At 52.1% G+C, this 22,398-nt stretch overlaps 3 protein-coding genes across 7 annotated transcripts in view; 2 read left to right on the top strand and 1 right to left on the bottom strand.

Annotated features, from left to right (window-relative positions):
• ADAMTS7 (ADAM metallopeptidase with thrombospondin type 1 motif 7) overlaps nucleotides 1-7,219 on the top strand; it is a 38,650-nt gene extending 31,431 nt beyond the window's left edge. Inside the window, exon 24 of the mRNA XM_061446497.1 lies at nucleotides 6,527-7,219. Within this exon, the coding sequence (XP_061302481.1) occupies nucleotides 6,527-6,684 (158 nt within the window). The 3' untranslated portion in view covers nucleotides 6,685-7,219. The remainder of the gene's footprint in view (nucleotides 1-6,526) is intronic.
• Nucleotides 7,220-12,053: 4,834 nt separating this feature from the next.
• CIAO2A (cytosolic iron-sulfur assembly component 2A) lies at nucleotides 12,054-16,736 on the bottom strand. 5 transcript variants are annotated; one of them, XM_061446534.1, is made up of 5 exons: nucleotides 16,519-16,734; nucleotides 15,426-15,590; nucleotides 13,933-13,982; nucleotides 13,336-13,381; nucleotides 12,054-12,521 (listed from the first exon to the last, which is right to left on the bottom strand). In XM_061446534.1, exons 1-5 carry the CDS (start codon nucleotides 16,643-16,645, stop codon nucleotides 12,424-12,426), a joined length of 486 nt encoding a protein of 161 aa, XP_061302518.1. In that variant the 5' UTR covers nucleotides 16,646-16,734; the 3' UTR covers nucleotides 12,054-12,423. The 5 variants fall into 5 exon arrangements, with proteins under 5 accessions (XP_061302518.1, XP_061302515.1, XP_061302516.1 ...); XM_061446530.1 differs by having other exon boundaries at nucleotides 12,495-12,611; nucleotides 16,519-16,736; XM_061446531.1 differs by lacking the exon at nucleotides 13,933-13,982 and having other exon boundaries at nucleotides 16,519-16,735.
• Nucleotides 16,737-17,136: 400 nt separating this feature from the next.
• The window catches only part of SPG11 (SPG11 vesicle trafficking associated, spatacsin), a 28,864-nt gene continuing 23,602 nt past the window's right edge, over nucleotides 17,137-22,398 (top strand). Inside the window, exons 1-7 of the mRNA XM_061446496.1 lie at nucleotides 17,137-17,452; nucleotides 18,404-18,585; nucleotides 19,343-19,570; nucleotides 19,952-20,150; nucleotides 20,303-20,440; nucleotides 21,136-21,599; nucleotides 21,838-21,983. Coding sequence (XP_061302480.1) covers nucleotides 17,241-17,452; nucleotides 18,404-18,585; nucleotides 19,343-19,570; nucleotides 19,952-20,150; nucleotides 20,303-20,440; nucleotides 21,136-21,599; nucleotides 21,838-21,983 — 1,569 coding nt within the window. The 5' untranslated portion in view covers nucleotides 17,137-17,240. The remainder of the gene's footprint in view (nucleotides 17,453-18,403; nucleotides 18,586-19,342; nucleotides 19,571-19,951; nucleotides 20,151-20,302; nucleotides 20,441-21,135; nucleotides 21,600-21,837; nucleotides 21,984-22,398) is intronic.

Below are 22,398 nucleotides of genomic sequence, written 5' to 3'. Positions count from 1 at the left end.
CCCCTAACACCTATCCTGGGGAGGGCAGAAGCATTGGCTTTGGTTACCTGGGATCTGGAGACTGACTGCTGGCCATCAGGGTGCTTTTAGCCATCAAACCACTCCTGCTGGTTTGGCTGCGTGTCCCTCCTGCGTTTGCAGGTCTGTTGGGGAGTTCAGCACTTAGGAAATGATTACTCAGGCTCGCTCCAGAAACGATGTGTGGTTCCGGCTGGTTTTGTCAAGGGCAGATTTCCGTGCAGGGCTTGCTGATGGGAGCTGTGGAGCCACGCAGCGCAGCCAAGGCTGCACCAGAGAAACCGCTCAGATGTGTAGGAAGCACAGAAATAGATGTGAAAATCCTGCATTAAGGATGACATAAATGCTCTGGCTGCAGCCCAGGGCAGGAAACGCCTCTTGGAAATACAAACATCTCCTGCCAAAGCATGAAGAGGAACAAGACTTTCACATGGCAGGAAATCACAGATGTGTAAATCCACAGGCAGAGGCTCCCAGAAAAGGCATGAGCATAAACTCCAGCCCTTTCCTGTCTTCCAAGGGATCCTCACTGCGCAAGATGAATGCAGGCTGGAGTGATCCTTGTGTTTGTGCTAGGAGCGCAAGGAGCCTCCATCTCCTCTAACATGAGGTGCACCGCTACCAGCACAATCACGTTTGCCTTTGTGAGCATTCGTGCTCCTGCAGGACACACAAATGCAGTGACCCCAGTCGAGTTTAAATGTTAGAACCAGCAGCAGCTGGAGTTTAGACAGCGATGGAACAGACTGAGCACAATGAACCTCTCGCCGGCCAGCAGCTCTCCTCAGTGAAAGGTCAGAATTCATTAGAGCAGGGTCCCGCTCTGTTCCCAGCACATAAATGAATTGAAGGTTACACAGAGGGTATTTTTAAATGTGCCTGTGTTTTACAGCTGCACCCAGCTGTGAGCAGAGATGTTGGGGTTGGCCATGTCCCCACATGGATCCTGGGGAGCACTGAGCCCGTCAGGGACTCAGATACCTCCGTATGATGCCTCTGGGAGAGACCAGGGACGTTTCTAAGACAAGGAGCTCAAAGAAATGCAACTCCAGTGCAGGAAAACCTGCACGAGGGCTGAGAGCTGTTGCTCTCACCTTGCTCTCGGGAGCTGGGAATGCCCGGCTGCTCCTCACTGGCATCCAGAGAACCGGGAGGACATCGCTGTCCCCGACAGCACAGCCAGGGCAATGGGAGCTGGAACGGCTTTGCTGGGGCTGGGCAGGGCTGCGGGGAGATAAGAGCAGCTCTGGCTCAGGAAAGCCTGTTGCTGTCTGATTGCACCGTGGCGAGGCCGGGCCCGAGCAGGGCGCTCACACCCACATCGGTCACTCCCGTTACCGGATCATTTCTTGTAAGTCGGAGCTGGAAGAAAGCCCTCAGTGTGATTGCTGTGCTGAAGGATTACCCTTTGGTTTATGGCCGCCTTGGAAGGGAGGGAGCAGCAGGTCCCACGTGAGTGCTCGGAGAAACCAGCGCTGGCCCATCCAGCAGGTCAAAGAGATCTCAAACAGAAGCAATTGCTTCACACTGGAGGAGGATGAAGGGACAGGACAAAGGGAGTGGCTTTAAGCTGCCAGAGGGGAGATTGAGATGAGCTCTTAGGCAGAAGCTCTTCCCTATTAGGGTGCCCGGAGAAGCTGTGGCTGCCCCATCCCTGGCAGCGTTCAAGGCAGGTTCAGCACCAGGGCAAACCCCTGGTGCCCTTTTCAACTGCTGCTGTTTGTGCTGCTCTGGGCTCATGATTCAGGCTCTGGTTGTATTTCAAGCCTAATTGGCAATTAAATGTTATATTCCTGCTTGCTTTGAGTAGAGAAATGAAATTATCCATGGTTCTGCCTGTGGCTGCGGTTGTCCACGGGGAATACGTGCTCAGAGTAATTGCAGCAAATTCCAATTTTCTCTGTCATTTGAGCACACAGGTCTGTGTCCAAGTGGCAAGACGGAGAGGTGCTGCTGGAGTTGAGCCCTTTACTTACTGCTAACAAGAGGTGCCAGTGGAAAAGGGATGCCTGGGAGAGGATTCCCTGGGTTTTGTTGAATGTAAATCACAATGGACCTAAGCAGAGTACAAGAATCTGCTTCCCTTCTGCCTTGGGTGCTTGTGTGTGGACATGAAGCATCCTGTGCAGGCGCCCAGGGGACACCTCTGCCAGGACCCTCTTGCCCAGCCTGGCAGGGAGGAGGCAAAGCCTAATCCCAACACCGCAAGGTTAACCCCTGCTTAGCTTTGACAGCTCTCCAGAGTACATCCAGGGCGTATTTTTGGGGGCCGAAGACAGACCTGCAGCAGAGAGGATACTGCCCTTGAAGTGCTGCAAACGGAGAAAGCAAAGGCACAAGTGAAGGAGTGGAGCACAGGTACTTGGCTGGAGGATGAACCCTGCTCAGCCACCGCAGTTAGGCTCTGGGGCCCTGCCTGCAGTCGGTCTCCCTCGGTGTTGAACTAGAGGAGGAGGGCTCAGGGCTGCTGGCAGGCTCCGTTCCCCTCCCTGACCTGGGTGTTTAGGGAAAGGCAGGAGGAGCAAAGACTCCGTTGGTGGGTCCCGGAGCTGGCCCGGCTCTGGGAAGCTCTGGATGCAGCGTGCTCAAAGCGGCTGGGGCTCTGGAGAGCCGGGCAGGTCATGGTCAGTGACCCGCTTCACAGAGCTGCTTCTGCTCCCCCTCCCTGCAGTCGTGAGGAGCAAGGGGAACACAATGAGGAGTGAAGGGAGAGTCCTGGCTTGGCTGCAGCTCTTTGGACATGAGAATTCCTCTCTCTTGGATCCAGGGACTCTAAAAACCGGATAATCCCCTCAGCATCTTAGAGAGCACCAGCATTTCCTCCTCCCAGGCTGGATGCTACGGGGGGTCAGTGGGAGCTCTGTGATGGTGCTGAGCGAGACGTGACAGGAGCGGGAGGGCTGACACCATGCAGGCAAACCTGGCAGCTCGAGTGCTGCCTTCGGCAGGGCTCATTCCCAGGGGAGGGCACCGCAGCTCCAGGGCAGGAGCCTGGGATAATGCTTGTTAAAGCCTGGCCCTGGCTCTGGGAGCATCCCCAAGGGCAGAGGTCAGCAGCTTAACTCCTGGTTGTGCTGAGCTCAGCTCCGAGCTCGACCTATCCCTGTTTTCACACAACCTGCTCCAGGAAGTTTATTGGCCCCAGCACAGGAGTAAATGCTTTAGGGCTGGACGGCAGGAGCTGAAATGAAATTTAAAGCAACTTCCACTTGAAAAAACAACCAGGAAAGTGGGGGGCTCAGCCTCCAATGTGCTGACTGAGCCTGGATGCTAAAGCCCTGCTTTAAGCTATTTCTTCAGAGGAGAATTTGGCACAGGCTCAGAGAGCCCGTGTTCAAATGAAGTGTTAGGATTGCATAAAAAAATTAATAGGAAAAAACCCAGCAGTAAAAGGATTAACTGCAAGGTGGGTCGGTTCTGCAGGGACCTCTGTGGAGAGCTGACAGATGAAGTGCTTATTACAGCTTCCCTTGCCCAAGAGCAGATTCCAGGGAGGACTCGGGAGCTCCGCCAGGATTTCAGACCTGAGCATGACCCCGCGCGCATCCAGCTGAGGCGCCGCATGGACCAGAGCCTGATGTGGGACAGCAGCTCCCCTTGACCTCGTGCCATGGCAGCACGTGGGAGCCCGGCGCCCACGGAAGGTGATGGAGGGGTTGTGGCACTGCCTCCAGCCACGGGTGGTGCCTCTTCCCCAGCCCGTGCTCAGCCCATCCCTGCTGGTCCCCCGCAGCAGGCTCAACCCTCTCAGATAACGTGGTGTGCAAAGAGCAGTAACTCCCGGCAGGACACCGATGGGTTTATTCACGCTGTGCATGGCCCCGGTAGGGCAGGTCCCGAGCTTCCTGCGGGCACCCAGGGTTTTGTCGCATTGGAAAGGGATCGGAGAAGAGCCAACCCATCAGCCCTGGTCCTGGAAAGCAGCGAGCGGCCCCAGCAGCCTCACAGCTCTTTCAAGGGAAGGCAGGAGGCAGCTTGGTTGTGATCCATAAATAGCTTTCTAGGAAGGCTGCTGCGATAAGGGAGGGCTGGTGCGCGGGGACCAGCCCAGCGAGGCACAGCAGCAGTGACCTGCAAACAGCGCGGTGCTGGCAGGGGGCAGGCACTGACCCCCCGGAGCACCGGCGGCATTCCCAGCCTTCCAGGAGGGATTTTTAACGGCGCTCTAAACCCTGGGGAGGTTTTGGTGCCGTGACACTTGTTCCGTGCACTGCAGTGAACAACTAACCCCCCGCAGCACGGCCGTGCCTGCGCCTGCCGGCACCCGTGCCCGAGTTCTCTGTTTCTCCTATTCGATATCGCTTCCAGTCCCAGCAACCTGAACCTCCGGGAGTTATAAATCCCATGGGAAGCTCAGGTCGGGCAGGTGGGGGTTACCCAGCGGTCATGCCCCGGTGAAGGGTAAATGATTAGTGAATGCTGCAGGAGGGGGGCATGGCTGAGGTCAGGGAGCTGTGCCAGCGCCTGTCAAGAGCCATGGAATGGTTTGCATGGGAAGGGACCTCAAAGCTCATCCAGCTCCAACCCTGCCACGGGCAGGGACCCCTTCCACTGGAGCTTGCTCCAAGCCATGTATTGGTGTGCTCCAGTGTCCCAGTGCAGAAGGGTCCTGGGGGTTCAGAGAATGCTGCGCAGAGCCGCAGGGATGCTCCCGGGGAATTCCATCCCTGAGACCCCAATGGAGCATCACATGAGCAAGCTCTTCCCCTTTCCTGAGCTGCTCTGGCTGCACAGTGATTTCTGCTCAACCAGCAGGATAAATCCTCATTGTCCTGCAGCTCCCAGGGCTTGGAGCAACCCCCAGCCAGGGAGTCTGCTGCGGGGCTGGGATCCAGAGCTCGATCCCGACCTGGAGGCAGCTGTTGGATCCAGCAGCACTGTGTTAAGGGGTTTGTTGGGGGCACAGAGGTGCTATTGCTGGGTAGAAAGAGCTGTCGCTGGAGAGGAAGAGAGGAAATACCTCTGCTGAAACAGGAGGTTAATTTTAGAGCTGGGGAGCGACCTCCCTGCAGAGGGGCTGGGGGGGAGGGCTCTGATTGAAATCCCAACGGGGGAAAAGTTTCTGCTCTGCATCTGCTGCATCCTTCACATCAGCGGCTGCGGCCGGCTCGTCCCTGTGGGAATCGGGGCAGCAGCTTTTCCCTGAGCACAGCCTTTGTTCACAGAGGGGTGATGGTGAGAGGTGATGGTCACTGAGAGCCCCCCCGCTCCATCCCCGTGCTGCCCAGCTGGAAAGTGTCCTGAGAAAGAGAAAAGCCCATTTCTGCCCCATCTCTGTGTGTGCTTCGCACGGTCCCAGGCAGAGGGTGCCCAGGGAAAGGCGGTGGAGGGGACGGGGGGGGTGATGGCTCAGGGGAGCACCTTGTGAGACACAAACTGTCATCTATACTGATCACTTGTATGGGAGGTAAAATCAGAGCTGATGCACGTTAAATGTCTCACACAACGGGGTGAGGTGCTGCAGGCCCGGTGAGGTGCACGCTCGTTTTGGTATGAAGAAAAGGAGGAAGTTAAAAGTTAAACCAAGCTGACCCCATGTTCTTACAACGGTGGTGATGGGTCTCTGTTGCCTGAGTGAGCCTGGCCTGGCTGGTGATGGAGCTGGGAGCTGCTGGGGCTGACACCTGCAGGAAGGGAACCAGACGCTGCAGGCTCTCAAAACAAACACAATGAAGGACAATGAGGTCTCTCCTTTCTGCCGCCCTTGGGGCAGGGCTGGCACTGGGAGGAGACAGCCCTGCAGTTTGTCACCTCTCCCCAGCCTCCAGCACGGACCCTCCTCACCAGGAGCGAGCCCTGGGCTCAGCCCCACTCGCCCATACCCAGCCCCAGCGAGGCCACGTCTGGAGTTCTGTGTCCAGTTCTGGGCTCCCCAGTAACAAGAAAGACAAGGAGCTACTGGAGAGGGGCCGGTGGAGGCCACAACAATGCTCCGGGGTCTGGAGCATCTTTCCTATGAGGAGAGATCGCAGGAGCTGGGCCTGTTAGTCTGAAGAAGAGCAGACTGAGAGGGGATCTCATCAGTGCAGATCAGGACATCTTTTCAGTGGTGCCCACTGACAGGATGAGGAGCAATGGCCATAAACCAAAACACAAGTTTCACCTCAACATGAGGGTGAACTTCTTTATGCTGAGGGTGGCAGAGCCCTGGAACAGGCTGCCCAGGGGAGTCACAGCATCTCCCTCTTTGGAGACACTCAAAACCCACCTGGGCTCCTGTGTAACCTGCTCTGGGTGGCCCTGCCTTGGCAGGGGTTGGACCAGACGATCTCCAGAGATCCCTTCGAACCCTTATGGTTTTGCTACCCTGAGAAGATGCTGCAGAGAGCAGCGCAGGTGGTGCTCCTGCTGGCAGTTAGAGACGATGAGGATGCTGGTACCCGGGTGAAGGTGGGCTCTGCAGTCGGTGCCGTCCATCCTCGTCTCTGCCAACCACACAGCAGAGTTCACATCCGACACCGGTGACACCACTCACAACCCCGTCCTCTCCTCCTTTGCCTCCCTCCAGGCCTCGCCTGCGAGCGCGACCGTTTGACGTTCGCCTTCTGCCAGACCCTGCGGCTGCTGGGCCGGTGCCACCTCCCCACGGTCCACGTCCAGTGCTGCCGGAGCTGCCGCCAGCAGGGGCCCCGGGACCGCGGGGACGAGCGGGCCTCCCGGAGGTGACAGCACCGTCCCACGGACCAGAGGCGCCCGGACCCACGGCGGCTCCCAGGGCAGCGGAGGAGGGAGCTGGGTGCCCCCGGAGCGGCGGCTGTGCCGGACGGTGCTCTGCCACCCGGGAAGGGCTCGGTTCTTGTATCTGTGCTACACTAACGGTGCTCAACCATCGGGCTGAAAGGAAGGTCTGGCGTGGGCTGGGTGTGCGGGTCCCGCCGCTCCCACGGGGGGTGCTGGGGCAGCCGGGACCCTCTGCCAGGGTCGCGCTGCTGCTTTGGGGATGGGAAACCGAAAGCAGCAATAGTTACGGGAGACCTCTCAGCCGTGCTCATGGTGCTATCATTTGACACTCTCCGCCTCTCGATGGTGTTGGCAGGCCAGCACGAACCCCTGACCTTTATTGTTATTTTAGGTGTCTGAAGGAGCACCCAGCTCCAGCAGCGCAGCGACTGCTCGGGTTAGAGCATTGCCTTTATTCCTTAAGGGACTTGAAGCCGACAGCCCATTTCTGTAACTTGCATTAAAATGTTTACGCACTGAAGCTAAACAGCCGTCACTGAAGATGTGGAGACAGAGCAGAGGAACAAAACATTGGCTTCGGTTACCCCCATGAGGCCAGAGCTCGTGGTAGGTGCAGAGGCTCCATCCCCTCATCTCCCCACTGCTGGCTTTCTCTGCTGAAGCCATTGCCTGTATCCTTGCCCAGGTATGGTCAGGGACCCCAAGGCACGAGCGAGATGACAAATGGGTCTGGAGTCCCACAGTGGGTGTGTTTGTGAAGGAGGGGAGCGCTGCTCTGCCCCGGTGCTGAGCAGCAGAGCACACACATGCCTGGGTTTCTGTATGCAGTTGTGGTGTAGCAGTTGAATGGTTGGTTAAGGTGTTTTTCTGTGTTCTTACAAGCTAAACCCCTTTATTCCTGCATATATAGATTCACCTCTGTTAAGTTTAGCTGACTTTTTTAACTAGAATATCCAATATTGCATGAAGAGTGGCACTCGGCCGGCACAGGGAGTGCCGTGTGTTAATCCCTCCTGTCTTTGGGAGGATTTGCTCTGGTTGGTCCCTGGAGGAGGGTCAGGAGCATTTAGGTAGGAATCCCTTTCCGTGTTACTCTTCAGGCTAAGAGAATGGCCAAAACTGGGAGTCCATGAGGGGGATCCTGGTTGTATTGAAGGCTGGAGCCCAGCATCGGGCCTGCAGCTCAGGGTGCTGCCAGGAACAACATTCCCAGAACGGGAAATTCCTGCGTGTAATTTGTATGTAAAACACAAGCCATGACTTCACCATTTGTGTTTGATTCCTTTCCAACGTGGTGTAAATTTGTACGTTACAAGAGCCTGTGTCCAGTCCTGGTTTCCTTCGCACCGGCTCCATCCGACCCATGCTTCTGTCACACTCCCAGGTCATGCTAAGGGACAGCCACTGTGGGGGGTTAATGGCTGTAGCTCATGGGTGTGTTAAATTGAACAGTTCCTGAAGGCAATAGCAGGGTTTCAGGGTTTCTCTTTCCCGTGGGGGATTTGTCCCTGAAAGCACAGGTAAGTGCAGCCAGTTCAGGCCCTGGCAGCAGCACGGGGGTGGTACTCTCACTGCAGCAGAAATGGGCAATCAGTTTGTATCTGAGCATCATTGAAAGCTGTGGTTTGCAGCTGGGGGTTGTGTGATTAAAACGTGAGCTGGGTCGATGGGGAAGATGCTGGCGGACCGAAAGGCTCCAGCTTCTGTGCCGTATGCGTGCCTACAATGGCTTTACAAAGCAGCTCATTGCAGTGGTAACGGTCCTGGTGAGCATCTCCTGCAGTACCTGTCTGCAGAGCAGGTCCCTGCAGCACAAGCAATGTGTTGATGCACCGGTCACGCCGAGAACCCCAGCAGAGCCTTCCCCTCCGTGCCTCCCAAAGAGCCCAGACAGAAGGGAAGCCCTAAACCATGCTCCTCATTAGCGGTACAGGATGCACAGTGACCAGCACCATTCACTTTGTCATTCTAAGATCCTTTTGGTTCATTACTTCAGAAAGAGCCATTGAAGAGCAGCGCTGCGGAGCTCACATGCTTCATTTGGCACACAGTAAAGGGGGGATTCCCCTCATTGTGAGCTCTAGCAATGGGGGTGTCCAAGTCTCCCCGACCTTTGGCCGCTGGGTTTCACTTGGGCTGTTTGAAAACCAGCTGGTTTCTCCACTAGGCTGTGGGAGGTTGCAGGGAATTGCGTTCTTGCAGTCCGGTTGCCAACTCCAACTGGGTTAACTGGGGCTGAGGGCGGGGTTTGAGGCAGGAATGTACATTTATCCAGATTTTAAACAGCCACCTTGGCTGGGTGACTGGGAGACGGGTGACTGGGGGACGGGTGACTGGGAGACGGGTGACTGGCAGCAGCGTCCCAGCTATCGGCACCAGGATGATGCTCACAAACACTTTGAGACTCCTCCTGACTGCAGCATTGCAGGAGAACCTGCACAAGACGTTAGGGCACTTACCTGTAGCTCATGTTTTGCTGTTGCTTCTATTTATTCATTTGAGAGGAGCCGGAAGCTTTGGCTTCAGATTAGAAATCAGACTTTGTGCCTCCCCTGGTCAGCTCCAGACACTTCCAGAGCTGGAGCCAGGAAGGAACCACGAGCTCGTTAGCTGGGAAGCAGCGTTTTATGGAGGAGGTTGTTTATGTCTCACGTTAACAATAACACTTGAACCACTTCCGCATCTCCAGCAGCATCTGGGTCACTCTATCAGAGCACCTGCGCTGCGCAGGCCCTCAACCCTTACCAAGTGCTTCTGTCCGGACCAGATGGTCTCAGCTGAAGTGTTCCAATCCCCAAAGTGCCAGAGGGGTCACCAACAACCAGGTGGACTCGATGATGTTAAAGGTGTTTTCCAACCTAAATGATTCTGTGACGGGTGAGGGATGTGGACCCAAGCACAGGAGGAGGCGGCAAAGACCAGGAATAGCTCACCCCATCCTTCCATGTCTCTTCAGCTAAGAGATGGTTTAATTTCCCTTGTTCTTAAACCCTCTAGCCCTGTGTGTCCTTTCCAACCGTAATGATTCTATGGTTCTATGACACAGAAAGGTTTCACAAGCGCAGCCTGGAGGGTCGGGGAAGCAAAGGCAGGACAGCGAGGAAAGGGTTTGAAGAGTTGAGCTGGTTTATCTTGGTTTGGCTTTTCTATGGCACGGCATGTTCTGCTCGCTCGCAGCCACCACTTCTGCCGAGCGTGTCGAGGGAGGGGAGGAGAGGAAGGACCCGCAGGGCCCCGGTCACAGAGCTCACACAGCCACCGCTCGCATCCCCAGGACCCGCAGCTGCCGACCTGCATCTGAGCTCTAGGAAAGCTCAGGCAACTGCATGTAAATATTTAGAGATATCCATATGCTAAAAATAGCCCCATCTCTGTAGCCACGGCTACGTAAAGGTTTGGCAGACGTGATCCACTTACACAGCCCTGCTGCCATGCAGGCATGGGGAGACCTCCCAGGTGTGAGCAGGAAGAGAGGACACAAACACCCTTTGGACTTGCAGCCTGGTGATCTGGGGCTGGAAACCAGCTTTCAGATCTGTGATGTGCTGCCTGGAAAACCAGAGTAACAATCACAGGACCCCAGCCTGGTTTGGGTTGAAGGGACCTTAAAACTCACCCAGCTCCAACCCCTGCCACGGGCAGGGACACCTTCCACTAGGGCAGCTTGCTCCAAGCCCTGTCCAGAAGCTGCTATAAACCCCTTTGCATGCCCCAGGAGCCTGCTGTGAAACGTGGCTCCTCTGCAACGGGCGTGAGCAGAGAGGGACAAGACCCTGCAGGAACCATCAGAGCTCAGATCAGGCACTGCCACCATCGGCTCCTCCACTTCCCAGCCTGCCCACAGCCTCTCCACCAACCCCTCCCCACGGTGGTTCCCAGCCCCAGGAGGTGCCAGCCTGGGGACAGGGAGCTGGGAATCGGGTGTAGACCGAGGTGGGCAGCGGGAGCAGGGGCAGGGATGCCGCAGTTACCCGCTGTGGTACCACTCTGTGACTTGCTGCTGCCCTCTGCAGTTGTTTCTCCTTATTGTAAATGCAAAATACTGGTACCATGAAGGGATTATTCTACCACTTTATGATAGCGAGTGAGGGCAGGGGACACGGCCTGTCTACCCGCGTTTGGAGAAACATCCCATGTTCCTCATGCACCCAAAATCCTGCCCACACGACCCTCCCTCCTTCTCCCCCACGCTGTGTAACGCTCAGCACTGCTGGAGCCCGCTCAATCCTTTCATGCCTTGAGGAAAGCATTATGTGGCTCATCAGTAATAGTGACAAGACAAGGGGTAACAGGTTAAAACTTAAATGGGAAGTTTAGATTGGATCTAAGGAGGAAATCCTTTCCTGTTAGGGTGCTGAGGCACTGGCATGGGTTGCCCAAGGAAGCTGTGAATGCTCCATCCCTGGCAGTGTTCAAGGTCAGGTTGGACAGAGCCTTGGGTGAGATGGTTTAGTGGGAGGTGTCCCTGCCCATGGCAGGGGTTGGAAATGGATGATCTTAAGGTCCTTTCCAACCCTAACCATTCTATGATTCTATGATTAAAACGGTTACAAATCCCTGAAATCTCAGCAGACATTTGCACTGAACTCCCAGGAATTCTCAGTGTGTAACCAAGTTCAAGCCCACCAAACAGTCCCTGTTTCATAAAGGAACTAAATCTCTCATGAACCACTGCAGGAGGGACTACTATGCACTGACCAGGAAACATACCCCGGGACAGCCAAATAGTTCACCGGACATGTACCACCGAGGGGCTCCTGTGGCTGCACAGGAGCATCAGCATGTGCTGAACATCACTCCCACTAGGAGGAAGCTGAGTGAGGAACATCTGCCCAATTCATCAGGAAAAGGTAAATCCATGGTCAAATCCACAGCTGCGATGGAAACCAACCCTGGGGAACTTCCCCAGTGAGCAAATGGTAAAGCTGGCAACAGCTGGGACACCCCAGATCAGATTAGAGAGGGAGCAGCAACAAGGAACAGGACACTGGGAACCAGAGGGATGAAGGGCTGGGGGATTCTGTCACCTTCTGCCTTACAGGGAAGTTGTTAAGACGAAGCAGGGTCAAACTGGCAAGATCTGTCCTGCAGGAAAACTTTACCCTCAGGTGACGAGAAAGCAAAGCCTCCAGAATCAGAAACATGAACTTAACAGTTGGAAAAGCACAAATATTTAGCAGGAACAGTGCCCCAGTAAGGATCTACCTTGAATAGCCCAGTCCTTTGGTTCCAAACTCTTTTTCTGAATTCATTTCAGCTTCACCCACGAGGAAGTTGAACGAAATGTTTCCTTCTCTAACAGAAAGCTAAACCTAAGCCTCAAGAGAAAGTCTCTGAGCTCAGAAAGCAGCATCTCAGTACAAGAATCTCTTTTATTTTTACAGTGCAGTGATTGAAACAACGTAGAAATTCCCCTCTCAAAACTGCATTTATATCACAATGTCTGTCAGAAGGCAACGCCTGTGTGTTGCTCTGTTTTTAATCACAAAATACTTCTCTGGACACCAGAAATCACAGTTCTGAACACTATACACTTCACTATTCCAAAGACTAATTTGTCATAATTTAAATCTATCTTATAAACAATTCCTTTTAAAAAAACGTGGAAGATAAAAAGAACTCAAGTATTAAACTCAAGGCCTTGATTATTATTATTTCCTCCTTTTTTTTAACAAAGATACTTTAAGAAATGTATCAAAATGGTAAGTGTGGCTGCCCCGGCTGCTAGTCAGGCTCTGTGACACACTGCTCCACGATTTCACGCAAGTTCGGGTTCTCCATCGCAGCTGCTACTCTCTCCTTGTCATTGATTTGCTTGTTGACTGCAAAACACCACATGAGAAGTGAAGTCAGAAGCAGTTTCTTCTCAGTGTTCTCTTTAGGTGGAAGATGTTATTTGCATAATGCCCCAGCTGAAATCAGAACAAGAGCTGACAGGGCACTGGAAGTTCAAGTTACACGGCCGAGTATAAGAAGCTTGTGCCAGGCACAGTAGAAGGATGACAAGAGAAGAGGCGTATGAGGGTGCTCAAGAGCCAGCAGTCAAAGGACAGAGGGTTAATAGGGGATTGGGAACAAAGCAAATGAAAGCTCAGTCACAGAAACAACCACCAGAAACCAAAGGTTTTTGTTACTTTCCTAGTTCAGGAAAAGAACGTCAGATGCTTTAATGGCGTATCTTGAATGAAGTGTGAAATTTGCGGCTAATTAGTAGCCCAGGTTCTATTTCTAGTCACTGAATCAAAAAAACTTGATTTTTGCCACGCAAAGACAGCTGATGCTTAAGAACAGAAAGTCCTGGGACACTGCCTGGCCAAAGGCTGTAAAAAGCTCCTTCAGACGGTGATGGGCCACAGCTCTGAAAGAATTCCAGTGTCCTCTAAGCTTTATTTTAAACACCGATTGAGAAGCACGTATTTTTGTATGATGATGCTAAGATAGTGAGATCAACCAGTCAGGCGGTTCTTCATGTTAATGATTCAGCAGCACAGACTGGGGGGATTTCTGCTTGGTTCACTTTAAAGCTTTGACAGTGTATGCATTTACAAAAGGTTTGTAAGGTAGGGGAAGAAAAGGACTTCTCAAAAGCACACAGACACAAGGCTGAGGCAGCACTCATTCACAAGCTCCACTTACTGTCTTCTTCAGTGGAATGTGTACCTTCAGTTATGTAGATTTCCAGCTGGAGGGGAGAGCAGGAGTGTTAGATGCACACATCAACAGCTGAATAAATTCATTCCTGGAGGAAAAACTTGCACAGCACACATGCAGTGTTTGTCACGCACACTGATACAAGTGTACAGACAATGGAAGGGGATCGGCGGCAAGAGCTGAGCTTAGACTTCACCGCAACACAGTCACAAGACAACCTCCTCCCTCGTCTCAGAGCAGCAGCACTAACACTTCCGTTCTTTGAAACTCTGGATTTGAAATTACCCTCTTCCAAGAGGCAAGAACCCAAATGACAGCTGCTGAGGTGAGGAAACCCCCTGAAGCCCAGCATTCAGAAGTGCAGCAAGAAATGGTCTTTTGTAAAGGAAAGAACCAAGTCATTCGCAGATCCCTTCAGATGCTACACTGTGCTCCAACATCCCCTCCCTCCACAGGCAAAGGACAAGCTCTAAAAAGACCCCACAGCTTGGAAGTTAGTTGACCCTGCAGCATACACCCTCTTAAAGAGAGCTTGGCATGCACTCATGTAGTTTAAAGGAAGTTCTAGAAAAGGTACTTTACCTTATGTCTAAAAGGCAAACATCTCTGAAGTTTTATTCTTAAACAAAGGCCTGTTTAAACAAAAGAGAGATTTTCTTCTAAAATTCAAGGTTTGAGGTGCATTTTCAGAGAGTTCACATTTAACAATAAAAAACCAGTATAACTGACAACCTTCTTTTGTGTTCTGAGCAGCACAAGCCACAGGTGACTGAAGTTTGTGGTTTGACCCTTTGGATGTGGCTTCTCAGTTAAGCTCACACCCGCCTGACAAGCTTAGGTCTCTAAACACCTCCTAGACACAGGAAAGCAGAGGAGTGTTGTAGTTCATCTCTGGGAGTGAGATCCAAGCTCAGGGACACCCCCAGCACCAGCCCACTGCAGTTTCCCCACAAGGCCTGGCTTTGCAATGAGCTACCCACAGACAAAGCCACACCACAGCTCCAGTTTGCCCTTGGGCTGAGCCAGTGGTACCAGCAATAGAAGATACTCCCCAGAAGAGAAAATACTCCTCAATTAGAGTACTTTGTACAGACAGAGAAGTTTGGGAAACAAAACCCAAACTATTTACTGCCTCCATTTTTACATACACTACCCAGCTCTTTTAACCAGTTCCCACAGCACTGTCATGTAATAGCAGGAGTTGCTGTGCTTCAAAGGTCACAGGATACTGATAACAACTCACAATCAAACAGCCACCACAGACCTGGTGGACATTTAAGTGCTGAGAACACGATTAGCACAATGTTTAAGATCTGGTATGTGCATCATTGATCCTCAGGCCCGAGCCTTAACCCACTGACATTCCGAACAGGGTCAGCCTATAAATAACTTCCTAGTGCTTGGCATGCTAATGCTTTACTGCCTATTTTACTTTCTGCATAAACTTGCAAAGGTTTATTAAGGCATAAATACATGTACTTCTGCATTACATTAAAGACTTATTTTCCCTTAAATCTTTAAGACGCACTGGGATATCTCAGCATTGATATATAATGGTAAGAGATGTTAATCTTGGCACATTTAAACAAATCATTTTAGAGATCTCAGACATGATTTTCCAGATGCAATCTCTGCATAAATAAGAAAAAAAAAGGAAAAGCAGCCAGTGTAGATTCTCATTCAATTTAATGGCTTCCAAACTCCTAAGGGTTCGGAGCCTTCTTTGGTATCCTTGTTTTGCAGCGTGGGTTTGTTGTACGTGTGTGGGAATGAAGAACAGCCCTGCAGGTAAGGGGAAGATAAGAGAGATTTGGAGAACATGAAGAAGGAATTCTGGGCTACTTCCCACTAGATTTGAGAGCTTCTCTTTGAAGAGTTTCCCTAACTTGCTGAAAACAGATGGGTGTCCCCATATTTCCTCTGCTTTTGTGTCTGTTTCATTGCTAGCAGGGCTCTCAAGATGGTCAAACTGCTGACAAAGCAATACTCAATTTTAACCAAGACCGGCATTACTCAAACAACCTAAAGTTAACTTTACACTCGCTGATACAGATGTAATGAAATGGGAATCTTACCAATGAGAGTAGCCAAAGAGCAATGAGGTACTGTTGGTGTAAACCTGATGATAACCAGATACTCGTCTTCTCCTATCTCCTGCACTTCAACACAGTTTTCTGTTACCACTTCCAGTTCTTCCAAAGTATTCGGCTTCTCCGGGTCCCGGATAGTACGGATTATATCTAGAGCAGAACACAAGTGACCAATAATAAAGGTAAAAGGCTCTTTTATTAGGAATCACCTTTTTTGCCGTTTGTTTGCCACTGTTTCCCCTTTTATTCTTCTTACATAAAGCCGCAGGGTGCTGCCTAAACTCCTCACTGCCTACAACCCAGCAGTGCCTCACAGCTCGACGATGCGTTTGGAATCCTCCAGGATCCTCAACGCAGCATTTCCAGAGGTAAAACCTCTCTGTATCTTACGGTAGCCGCAGTCACTCAGTAACAGCAATCTCCCCTTCGCTGGCTCACCGGCTGACCCTTCCGGAATGACTTGCCTTTCCAGGTGTGTCCAGCTCCTCTTGTCCAAGGCGATGAAACACCAAGGAAACTGCCCCCAGTGCAGGGGCTGAGCCCAGCCCTTTCCCGCACGCTCACCCGGGAGCTGGGAAGCAGCAGAGGCAGCAGCACCCACCGCTCAAAGGGAGCAGGGATTCAGTTCCCAGCACGCTCCCTGCTCAGGATCCCACTAACAGGGACCGTGGCACATGCCCCGTCCCAAGGTCACAGCATCCAGCCGCAGCCGGGGGCTGGCCGTGGGGCTGGGGGAAGCTCACCCTTACATGGTGCTCCCCAGCACCGCAAGGGTGCCCCCTCCGCACCCCACAGCCCTGACAGCGATTCCAGCCCTCAAGCAGGACAAGCACCCTGCCCTCCAGCCCCACCCCCAGAGCAGCCGCCTTCACCCCAGCCCCTCAGGGCTCCACACACACCCCCTCAGCGCCCACAGGGGCTGGGCAGGGCCCCGCTTCCCCCCACCTCACCCCGCCAAGGGCACAGCAGCCGCGGCCGCCCTGTCCCCTCGCAGCGCCCCGCTCCTTCACCACCCGCCCCACAGCCCCCTCGCCCCAGCCCTGCTCGAGGGAGCCCCCAGCAGCCCCCCGACACTCACCGTAAACCTCGAGCGCCTTGTCCTGCTCCATGGCGTGGCTCCGGGGGGCATGGCAGCCCCTACGCAGCCCGGAGTACCGCAGCACCCTGCTCAGCGTGTGCGACAGCAGCCCCAGCACCAGCGACATCCTCCCGCTCCGCCATGGGAGAGCGCGAAACGGACCCTCGCGGCCACCGTCCTCCGCCAGCGGGAGCGCCTGAGGGGCGGAGCCTGGTAGCGATGGGCGGGGCCACGCCACAGAAGCTCCCCCCACTGGGGGGGGCTGCGGTGCGCCCGGTGCTGTTCCCGGTGTCCCGCTGTTGTTGACCCTTCTCCGGTACCGCGGAGCCGTCAGGCCCGTCCGCTCCCGCACAAACACCCCGCCCCGCCGCGCTTTGCCCCGGGGAGCCGCAAGCTTGGCAGCGGTCAAGCTTCTAACGGACCGTGTCGGAGGGAGCCGGTTCCAGCTTCCTCAGGCGGCTCCGCCGGCGCAGGGCCTGCACGCAGGCCGCCGGGGGCAGCCGCCTGCCTCGGTCCCACCGGGCTCAGCGCCATCCTCTCAGGAGGACTGCAGCTCCCAGCGGGCATTGCCGCCCCGCCCGGCGGTGCTGGCCCGCGGGGCCTGCTGGGAGCTGCAGTCCTGCCGCGGGACTGGTGAGCGCCGTCAGCTGAGAGGAAGGAAGGGGCGTCCCGCCCAAGATGGCGGGGTGCCGGTAGGCCGGTGACGGCGGCTCCGTGAGGGGATGGAGCGGGCGAGGCGGGAGCTGCGGGTGCTGCTGGCGCCCCTGTCCCGGGACGCGCGGGGCTCCCTGCGGGACGCGGCCCGCGTCCGGCTGAGCAGGGCCCAGGACGCTCTGGGCAGCCTCCTGGTCCCTGGCGGGATCTACCTGGAGTCCCTGGCGCCGGGCGGAGGCGGCCGGACCCGCGGCAGCGTCCTCCCGGGAGCCTGGGCTGAGTAAGTGGCGGGGGGGGGGCAGGGCAAGGGGAGGCCGGACGGGGTCCCCGGCACCGCCCCGCTTCGGTGAGAGGCGCGGGGTGGCCCCGGGGCCGAGGGCGCTGCCCGGGAGGGAGGAGGCGCCGGGCAGGGGCTGAGGGGGGCTGAGGGAGCCTGGCCTCGAATGGGAGGCTCTGCACGGAAATCCCTTTGCTGGAGGGGGCGTTGATTTATATCGAGTTGTTTGTTCAGTTGTGGGTGTATCCATCGTGGGAGATGGCAAAGGAAAAAAGGCAAGGAAGAAAATGTGTGTGGTTTTGTCGAGTTTCTGGTGAACAGTTTCATGGTGCCCTGACTTCCCTGTCCGAGAGCAGGGGCAGGCTCCTGTGTGGGACAGCCGGCAATCACATGATGTTTTTCATCTGCTTTGGTAGCTTCTAATGCTGAGTCAAACCCACGGCCACACGGCAATTCTGGTGTGTCTGGTGACAAGCACTGCCGGGGGGTTTCACTGAGGGGCCTCTCCGTGCTTCCTCTGCCCATTTCCCTCTTGTAGGAGAGCGGGGGTTGGAGACACACCTGGAGAGTCTGTCAGCCTGAGCCAAGGGGAGGCAAAGCATATGGGAATGGGCAGAATGCTCTGCTTCTCCCTAGCTGACAGTGCTGGTGCTCCTCGTCCAGGTCCCGAAGCGCAGCTCTGCTCACACTCATGCATGAATAAAAGAAGGAAACACACAAGGATAGAAATCCCCTGTATTCTTGAGAGGAGGAGCAGTAGGGGTTCCTCCTGTGCTGTCTTGCATTGCAGTCTCTGCTGGGGTGAAATACCTTCTAGTGTTGGGGAGGGATGGGGTAGGGGCAGCATCTGCACTGCAAAAGGTTAAGGTTACAATGTACATCAGCCAGAACTGTTCAGTGTATGGAAGGTGGAAAGAGTGAGGTCAATAAACATACTGACTGTTGTATCTTCAGCTTCATGTGGGAGAGCACAGAAGATGATCCGCAAGCAGGCAAGACCAAAATACTGGCTCTTGGTAAAAGTCATGAACTGTTTGTCTATGAGTTCACTCTTGAAGATGGAAAATACAACCCGGCTTCCCTGCACAGTTGTAAGGAAGATACGCTTAGAAAGCTCCTTGAAGTTAAAAACATTAGTGAGTACATTTCCATGTGTATTCTGTATTTGAAAGTATTCTAATTCTGCTTCTCCTGGTGGAAAAACGGAGGCGGTAGTGTTGCACGGGAGGGACGTGTCCCACTGACTTGAAGTGATCAGTAGCAGTGCTAGTGAAAAGTAATAGTGACATTTCTGTGTTCAAAGATGACGTTGTTGGGGGGAACGAAACTGTCGTCAGGTGAGGTGTTTGGGTGAGATGAAATTAAAGTACACTTTAATGAATGATAATCATGCACCCTGCTAGCTCAAACTTCCCCTTTGATCCTGAAACTGATGGGAAGGAAATAGAGAAGGGTCTTCACTAACCCTGCGAAGAATAAGGATGCATTCAAGCTCATGTTCTATGATTAGCACATGTAGTGTGCAGTTAGGATGCACAGTCACTGCAGGCCTTTGATCTTCCACATGTTAAACAGTCTCTCTGGCTAAAGTGTTTTTATTTCTAAATGCAGCTTTTCTTTTCAGTGCTGACCATTATGTGGTGATTTTTTGTGTTCTCTGTAGTACTCTACATAAAAATCCAGCACTGTTTTAGGCAGCTGTTGTAAAATCAGTGCTGCTGGTGTAGAAAGTGAGATTTAAACCAAAGGCAGTCATATGTGTGTCTTCCTCCGTGCCAGCTTTTATTAAGGTGGTAGCAGAGGCAATGAATTTGAGCTGCAATTTTCTTGAGCTGTCTTTACAAATAAAAGGTACCAGACTATTACAATCCTAAAATACCTTTACATTTACAGGTCTGTCTTCAATTTTCTCTTTGAGGATACTGTCTTTTAAAAACAACAAGTGCACGCTGCTGCTCAATACCTTCATTGTTGTGCACCTTGCCTTTCGTGGAGAAGACTCATCCTTAGAGACGAGCAACTGCTTTACCCTTGATTTACCTCCACAAGTTTTGGATAGAATCACAGATGTCCACTTCTGCAGAGGGATCCTGTTCCTGTTGGATAGCTCTGGCTGGATTTGTATCCTTTGTGGCAGTGAGTAGCTGTCAGTGTAAATGATCTGGAAGTACAAAGTTGTTTCTCTTTTCTGTCAGGGTCAAGCAGAAATTTCTTGAAAGACATTGGAGCGTCTGGTTAGAAGATGCTTTCAATAAAGGGGTGTGTAGGGAAGTGCCAGATGTTGCTGTAAAAATGTTGTAGTCATGTATCGAATGTAGTTTTTCAACATGCCACTGGAAATCTGTTTCACACCAGAGTAACGGTGTTTTGATAGGTGGGTTCCACATTTGTGTTGTGCAGAGATGGACCACAAAGTCAGCAGCAGGTCGCCCTCTTCCACTTCTATGTCATCTCTTTGTTGCTCAGTCTCAGGCCTGGTGTTTTCTTTGACACTTTTTAAAGACATCTTTGACTCTTTTGATGGTGCAAATCTAGGAAGCATCAATGTAGCACTGTGGCAGGGGGACGTGAAGGGTGAGGCCACGAGTCCAACCACTGCAGTGCCACTCACTGCAGTGAGAGTGTCGCACGATCTCAGTGCTGCTGTGATCATCAGTTCCTCCCACTGTGCCATCCTGGTGGATCTGAACATGTACTTCAGGTGTGTTTGTAGCAGAATTCCTGAGTGAAAGGTTTGAGTACAACTAACAAAAAGTGCCTGACCTTGGTATTGTAGTAGTTGAGGTGCTGAGCTTTTTAATTTGAGTTCCGGCTTTGTGATAGAGGTGAAGTTTAACATTTATTTCTTTTCAGACAGTTCCCTGAGCATTTGCTCTGTAAGAGGGATCCTGAAAAACTTCCAGTGAAGCCTCCTGAAGGACTTGATGAGGATGACCTTGCTAGTTCTGACTATAGCATGCAGCTCCTGTCCTTGCCTTTCCGCACAGACAGGTACATAATGAACATACCTCTATACCAGGCTGGGGTTTGCCTCCTTTACATCACTGATAACAAACTGCTGCCTCTTCTTTACTGGAGTTGTGGCAAGTAAAATCAGCTCATTTTGCTTTAAATCTTTTGATGTTAGGAAATGGGCCGAGACAACTTTACGTATGTCATCCAGCAGCTTCCAAACAGTAATTGCTCTTTAGGGTGTTACCTTTAGTTTGAACCAGTATTGACAGATCTTTGTATTCCAGGTACTTCACAGTTGTGTGTTTAGCGCAGATGAGCGCATGCGTATTTTGTGTTCATGTAAAACTTTTTAACCATGTTGTGACCATTAGTATTAGAGGCATAAATACTGATAAAATGTTTTAATTATAACTAGATGCCAATGTAAGAAATACTCAATTATGGAATTAATTTAATCTTACTTTTTTTTTAACTGATGGGGCATTTTCTGTGGAGAAAAGAAAATATTCTGCTGAAAATGCTCAGCTTGAGGGACATTGTCAGCTAGTGCAGCTGTGATCATTTAGCTCAGCTGCAAACAGTATTTACATAGAAATAAACAGGACATGTGAAGGTTAAAATGCAAGGTGCTGTGTGGAATCTATAAGCTTAAAATACATGTTATTTAACTGAGAACTCATTATTCTTGGGGTAACACCTGGTGCTGTAGGTGACTTCTTTCTTCACCCCAGGTCCTGGAAGGCGCACTTATCCTCGCTGTATGATAAAGTAAGGAGAAGAAAACCAGGTTCTCCGGATATGGTGAACGACTTGACTTTACCTTGGTATCAGTTTTTGAACCATCTTGAAGACCATGATCCTGAAATCTCTGAAGATTCTGAAACAGTGGTATCTTTTGTTCCATGGGTTCTTACCTGGGCACTGTCCAAGCCGTCACAGAGCAGTGGTACAAACCCCAGGAATGCACCACAGCAATGGAAGCAAATCCCCAAAGAAACACCACAAGAAGTGGTGAAACTGGAGTGTAAATTGGTGACTGGAGTTAAAGCCCTGTTTGTAGTACTGACAAATGACAGAGGGTTGACTCTTGCTGTCTGGGATTTCGAGTCACAAGATGTGACCTATTACCGCTTTGGCAAAAATAGTGTATATGTGGATTGCAGCGAGGAGGTGCCACTATCTCTGCTTCTGACAGGTGAGGGGGTTTATAGAATTCTTCTCATGTAGCCTTCTGATAAAAGCCTTTTTTTTCTTAGTGCTCTTCTTTTCTGTCCCCTGTTGTCTGATTTTTAATGCATTCTTGCTGAGGTGAAATCTAAATGGAGCTACTGCACCTTCGCATCATTATTTAGGAAGAGAGGTACTAGATAGAAATCCTGCTGTGTAGCACCTTGCTGATTTATTTGTAATTGTGGTTTCATTCTTTCATTCAGAGCATGGTTTGTCCTTGGTTCTCTTTGGTGTAACTCAAGAAGAGTTTCTGAATAGACTGATGATCTACAGCAGCGCTGGAGTTGTAGATGCTGTTTGTCACCTCAATGGATGGGTTCGGTGTTCAATTCCCATACAAGCACTAGAGGTAAAGAAATCTGGTTTGTGTCTTGCAGATGACAAAAATGCTTCTTTAAAGTAATGAATTCAGTTTAGCAATGTTAATGGTGGGTTTAGATGCAATTAAAAGTATGCCTCAGTAACCTAGGGGCACAAATTAGTGGTTTAGTTATTAAATAAACCATTGAAATAACGAGTAATGCAGGTGAGTAACCCAAAGGAAGTATTCAGAGTGCTGATTCTCACAGTACTTATCTTATATCCCAAACCAAACTCTGTAATAGATTGCTGAATTAACATTTTGCCTCTGAAGATAGGGGGCAGGGTTTTTGCAAAGCCTGTTAAAGGAGCATGGCAGGTACCTACCAGGTCACCTTGTTATTTTGGGCTACAGGTTCTCATAGTTTAAATGTCTTCTTTTTTTCTGCATGTTCACTTGGTCA

Source organism: Pezoporus flaviventris, unplaced genomic scaffold, assembly GCF_033815535.1.
Source record: "Pezoporus flaviventris isolate CSIRO_AGI_PZ_B2104156 unplaced genomic scaffold, CSIRO_AGI_Pfla_v1 ptg000006l, whole genome shotgun sequence".
Lineage (NCBI taxonomy): Eukaryota > Metazoa > Chordata > Aves > Psittaciformes > Psittacidae > Pezoporus > Pezoporus flaviventris.
This window is presented reverse-complemented; position numbering and strand designations above follow the sequence as displayed.

Excerpts from the sequence above, each read along its gene's own strand:
- CIAO2A (XM_061446534.1), bottom strand. The coding sequence starts at position 16,645 with ATGTCGCTGGTGCTGGGGCTGCTGTCGCACACGCTGAGCAGGGTGCTG. Across the intron at positions 15,591-16,518 it reads CAAGGCGCTCGAGGTTTACG|ATATAATCCGTACTATCCGG; the intron begins GTGAGTGTCGGG and ends GTTCTGCTCTAG. Across the intron at positions 12,522-13,335 it reads ACATTCCACTGAAGAAGACA|TCAACAAGCAAATCAATGAC; the intron begins GTAAGTGGAGCT and ends GGTGTTTTGCAG.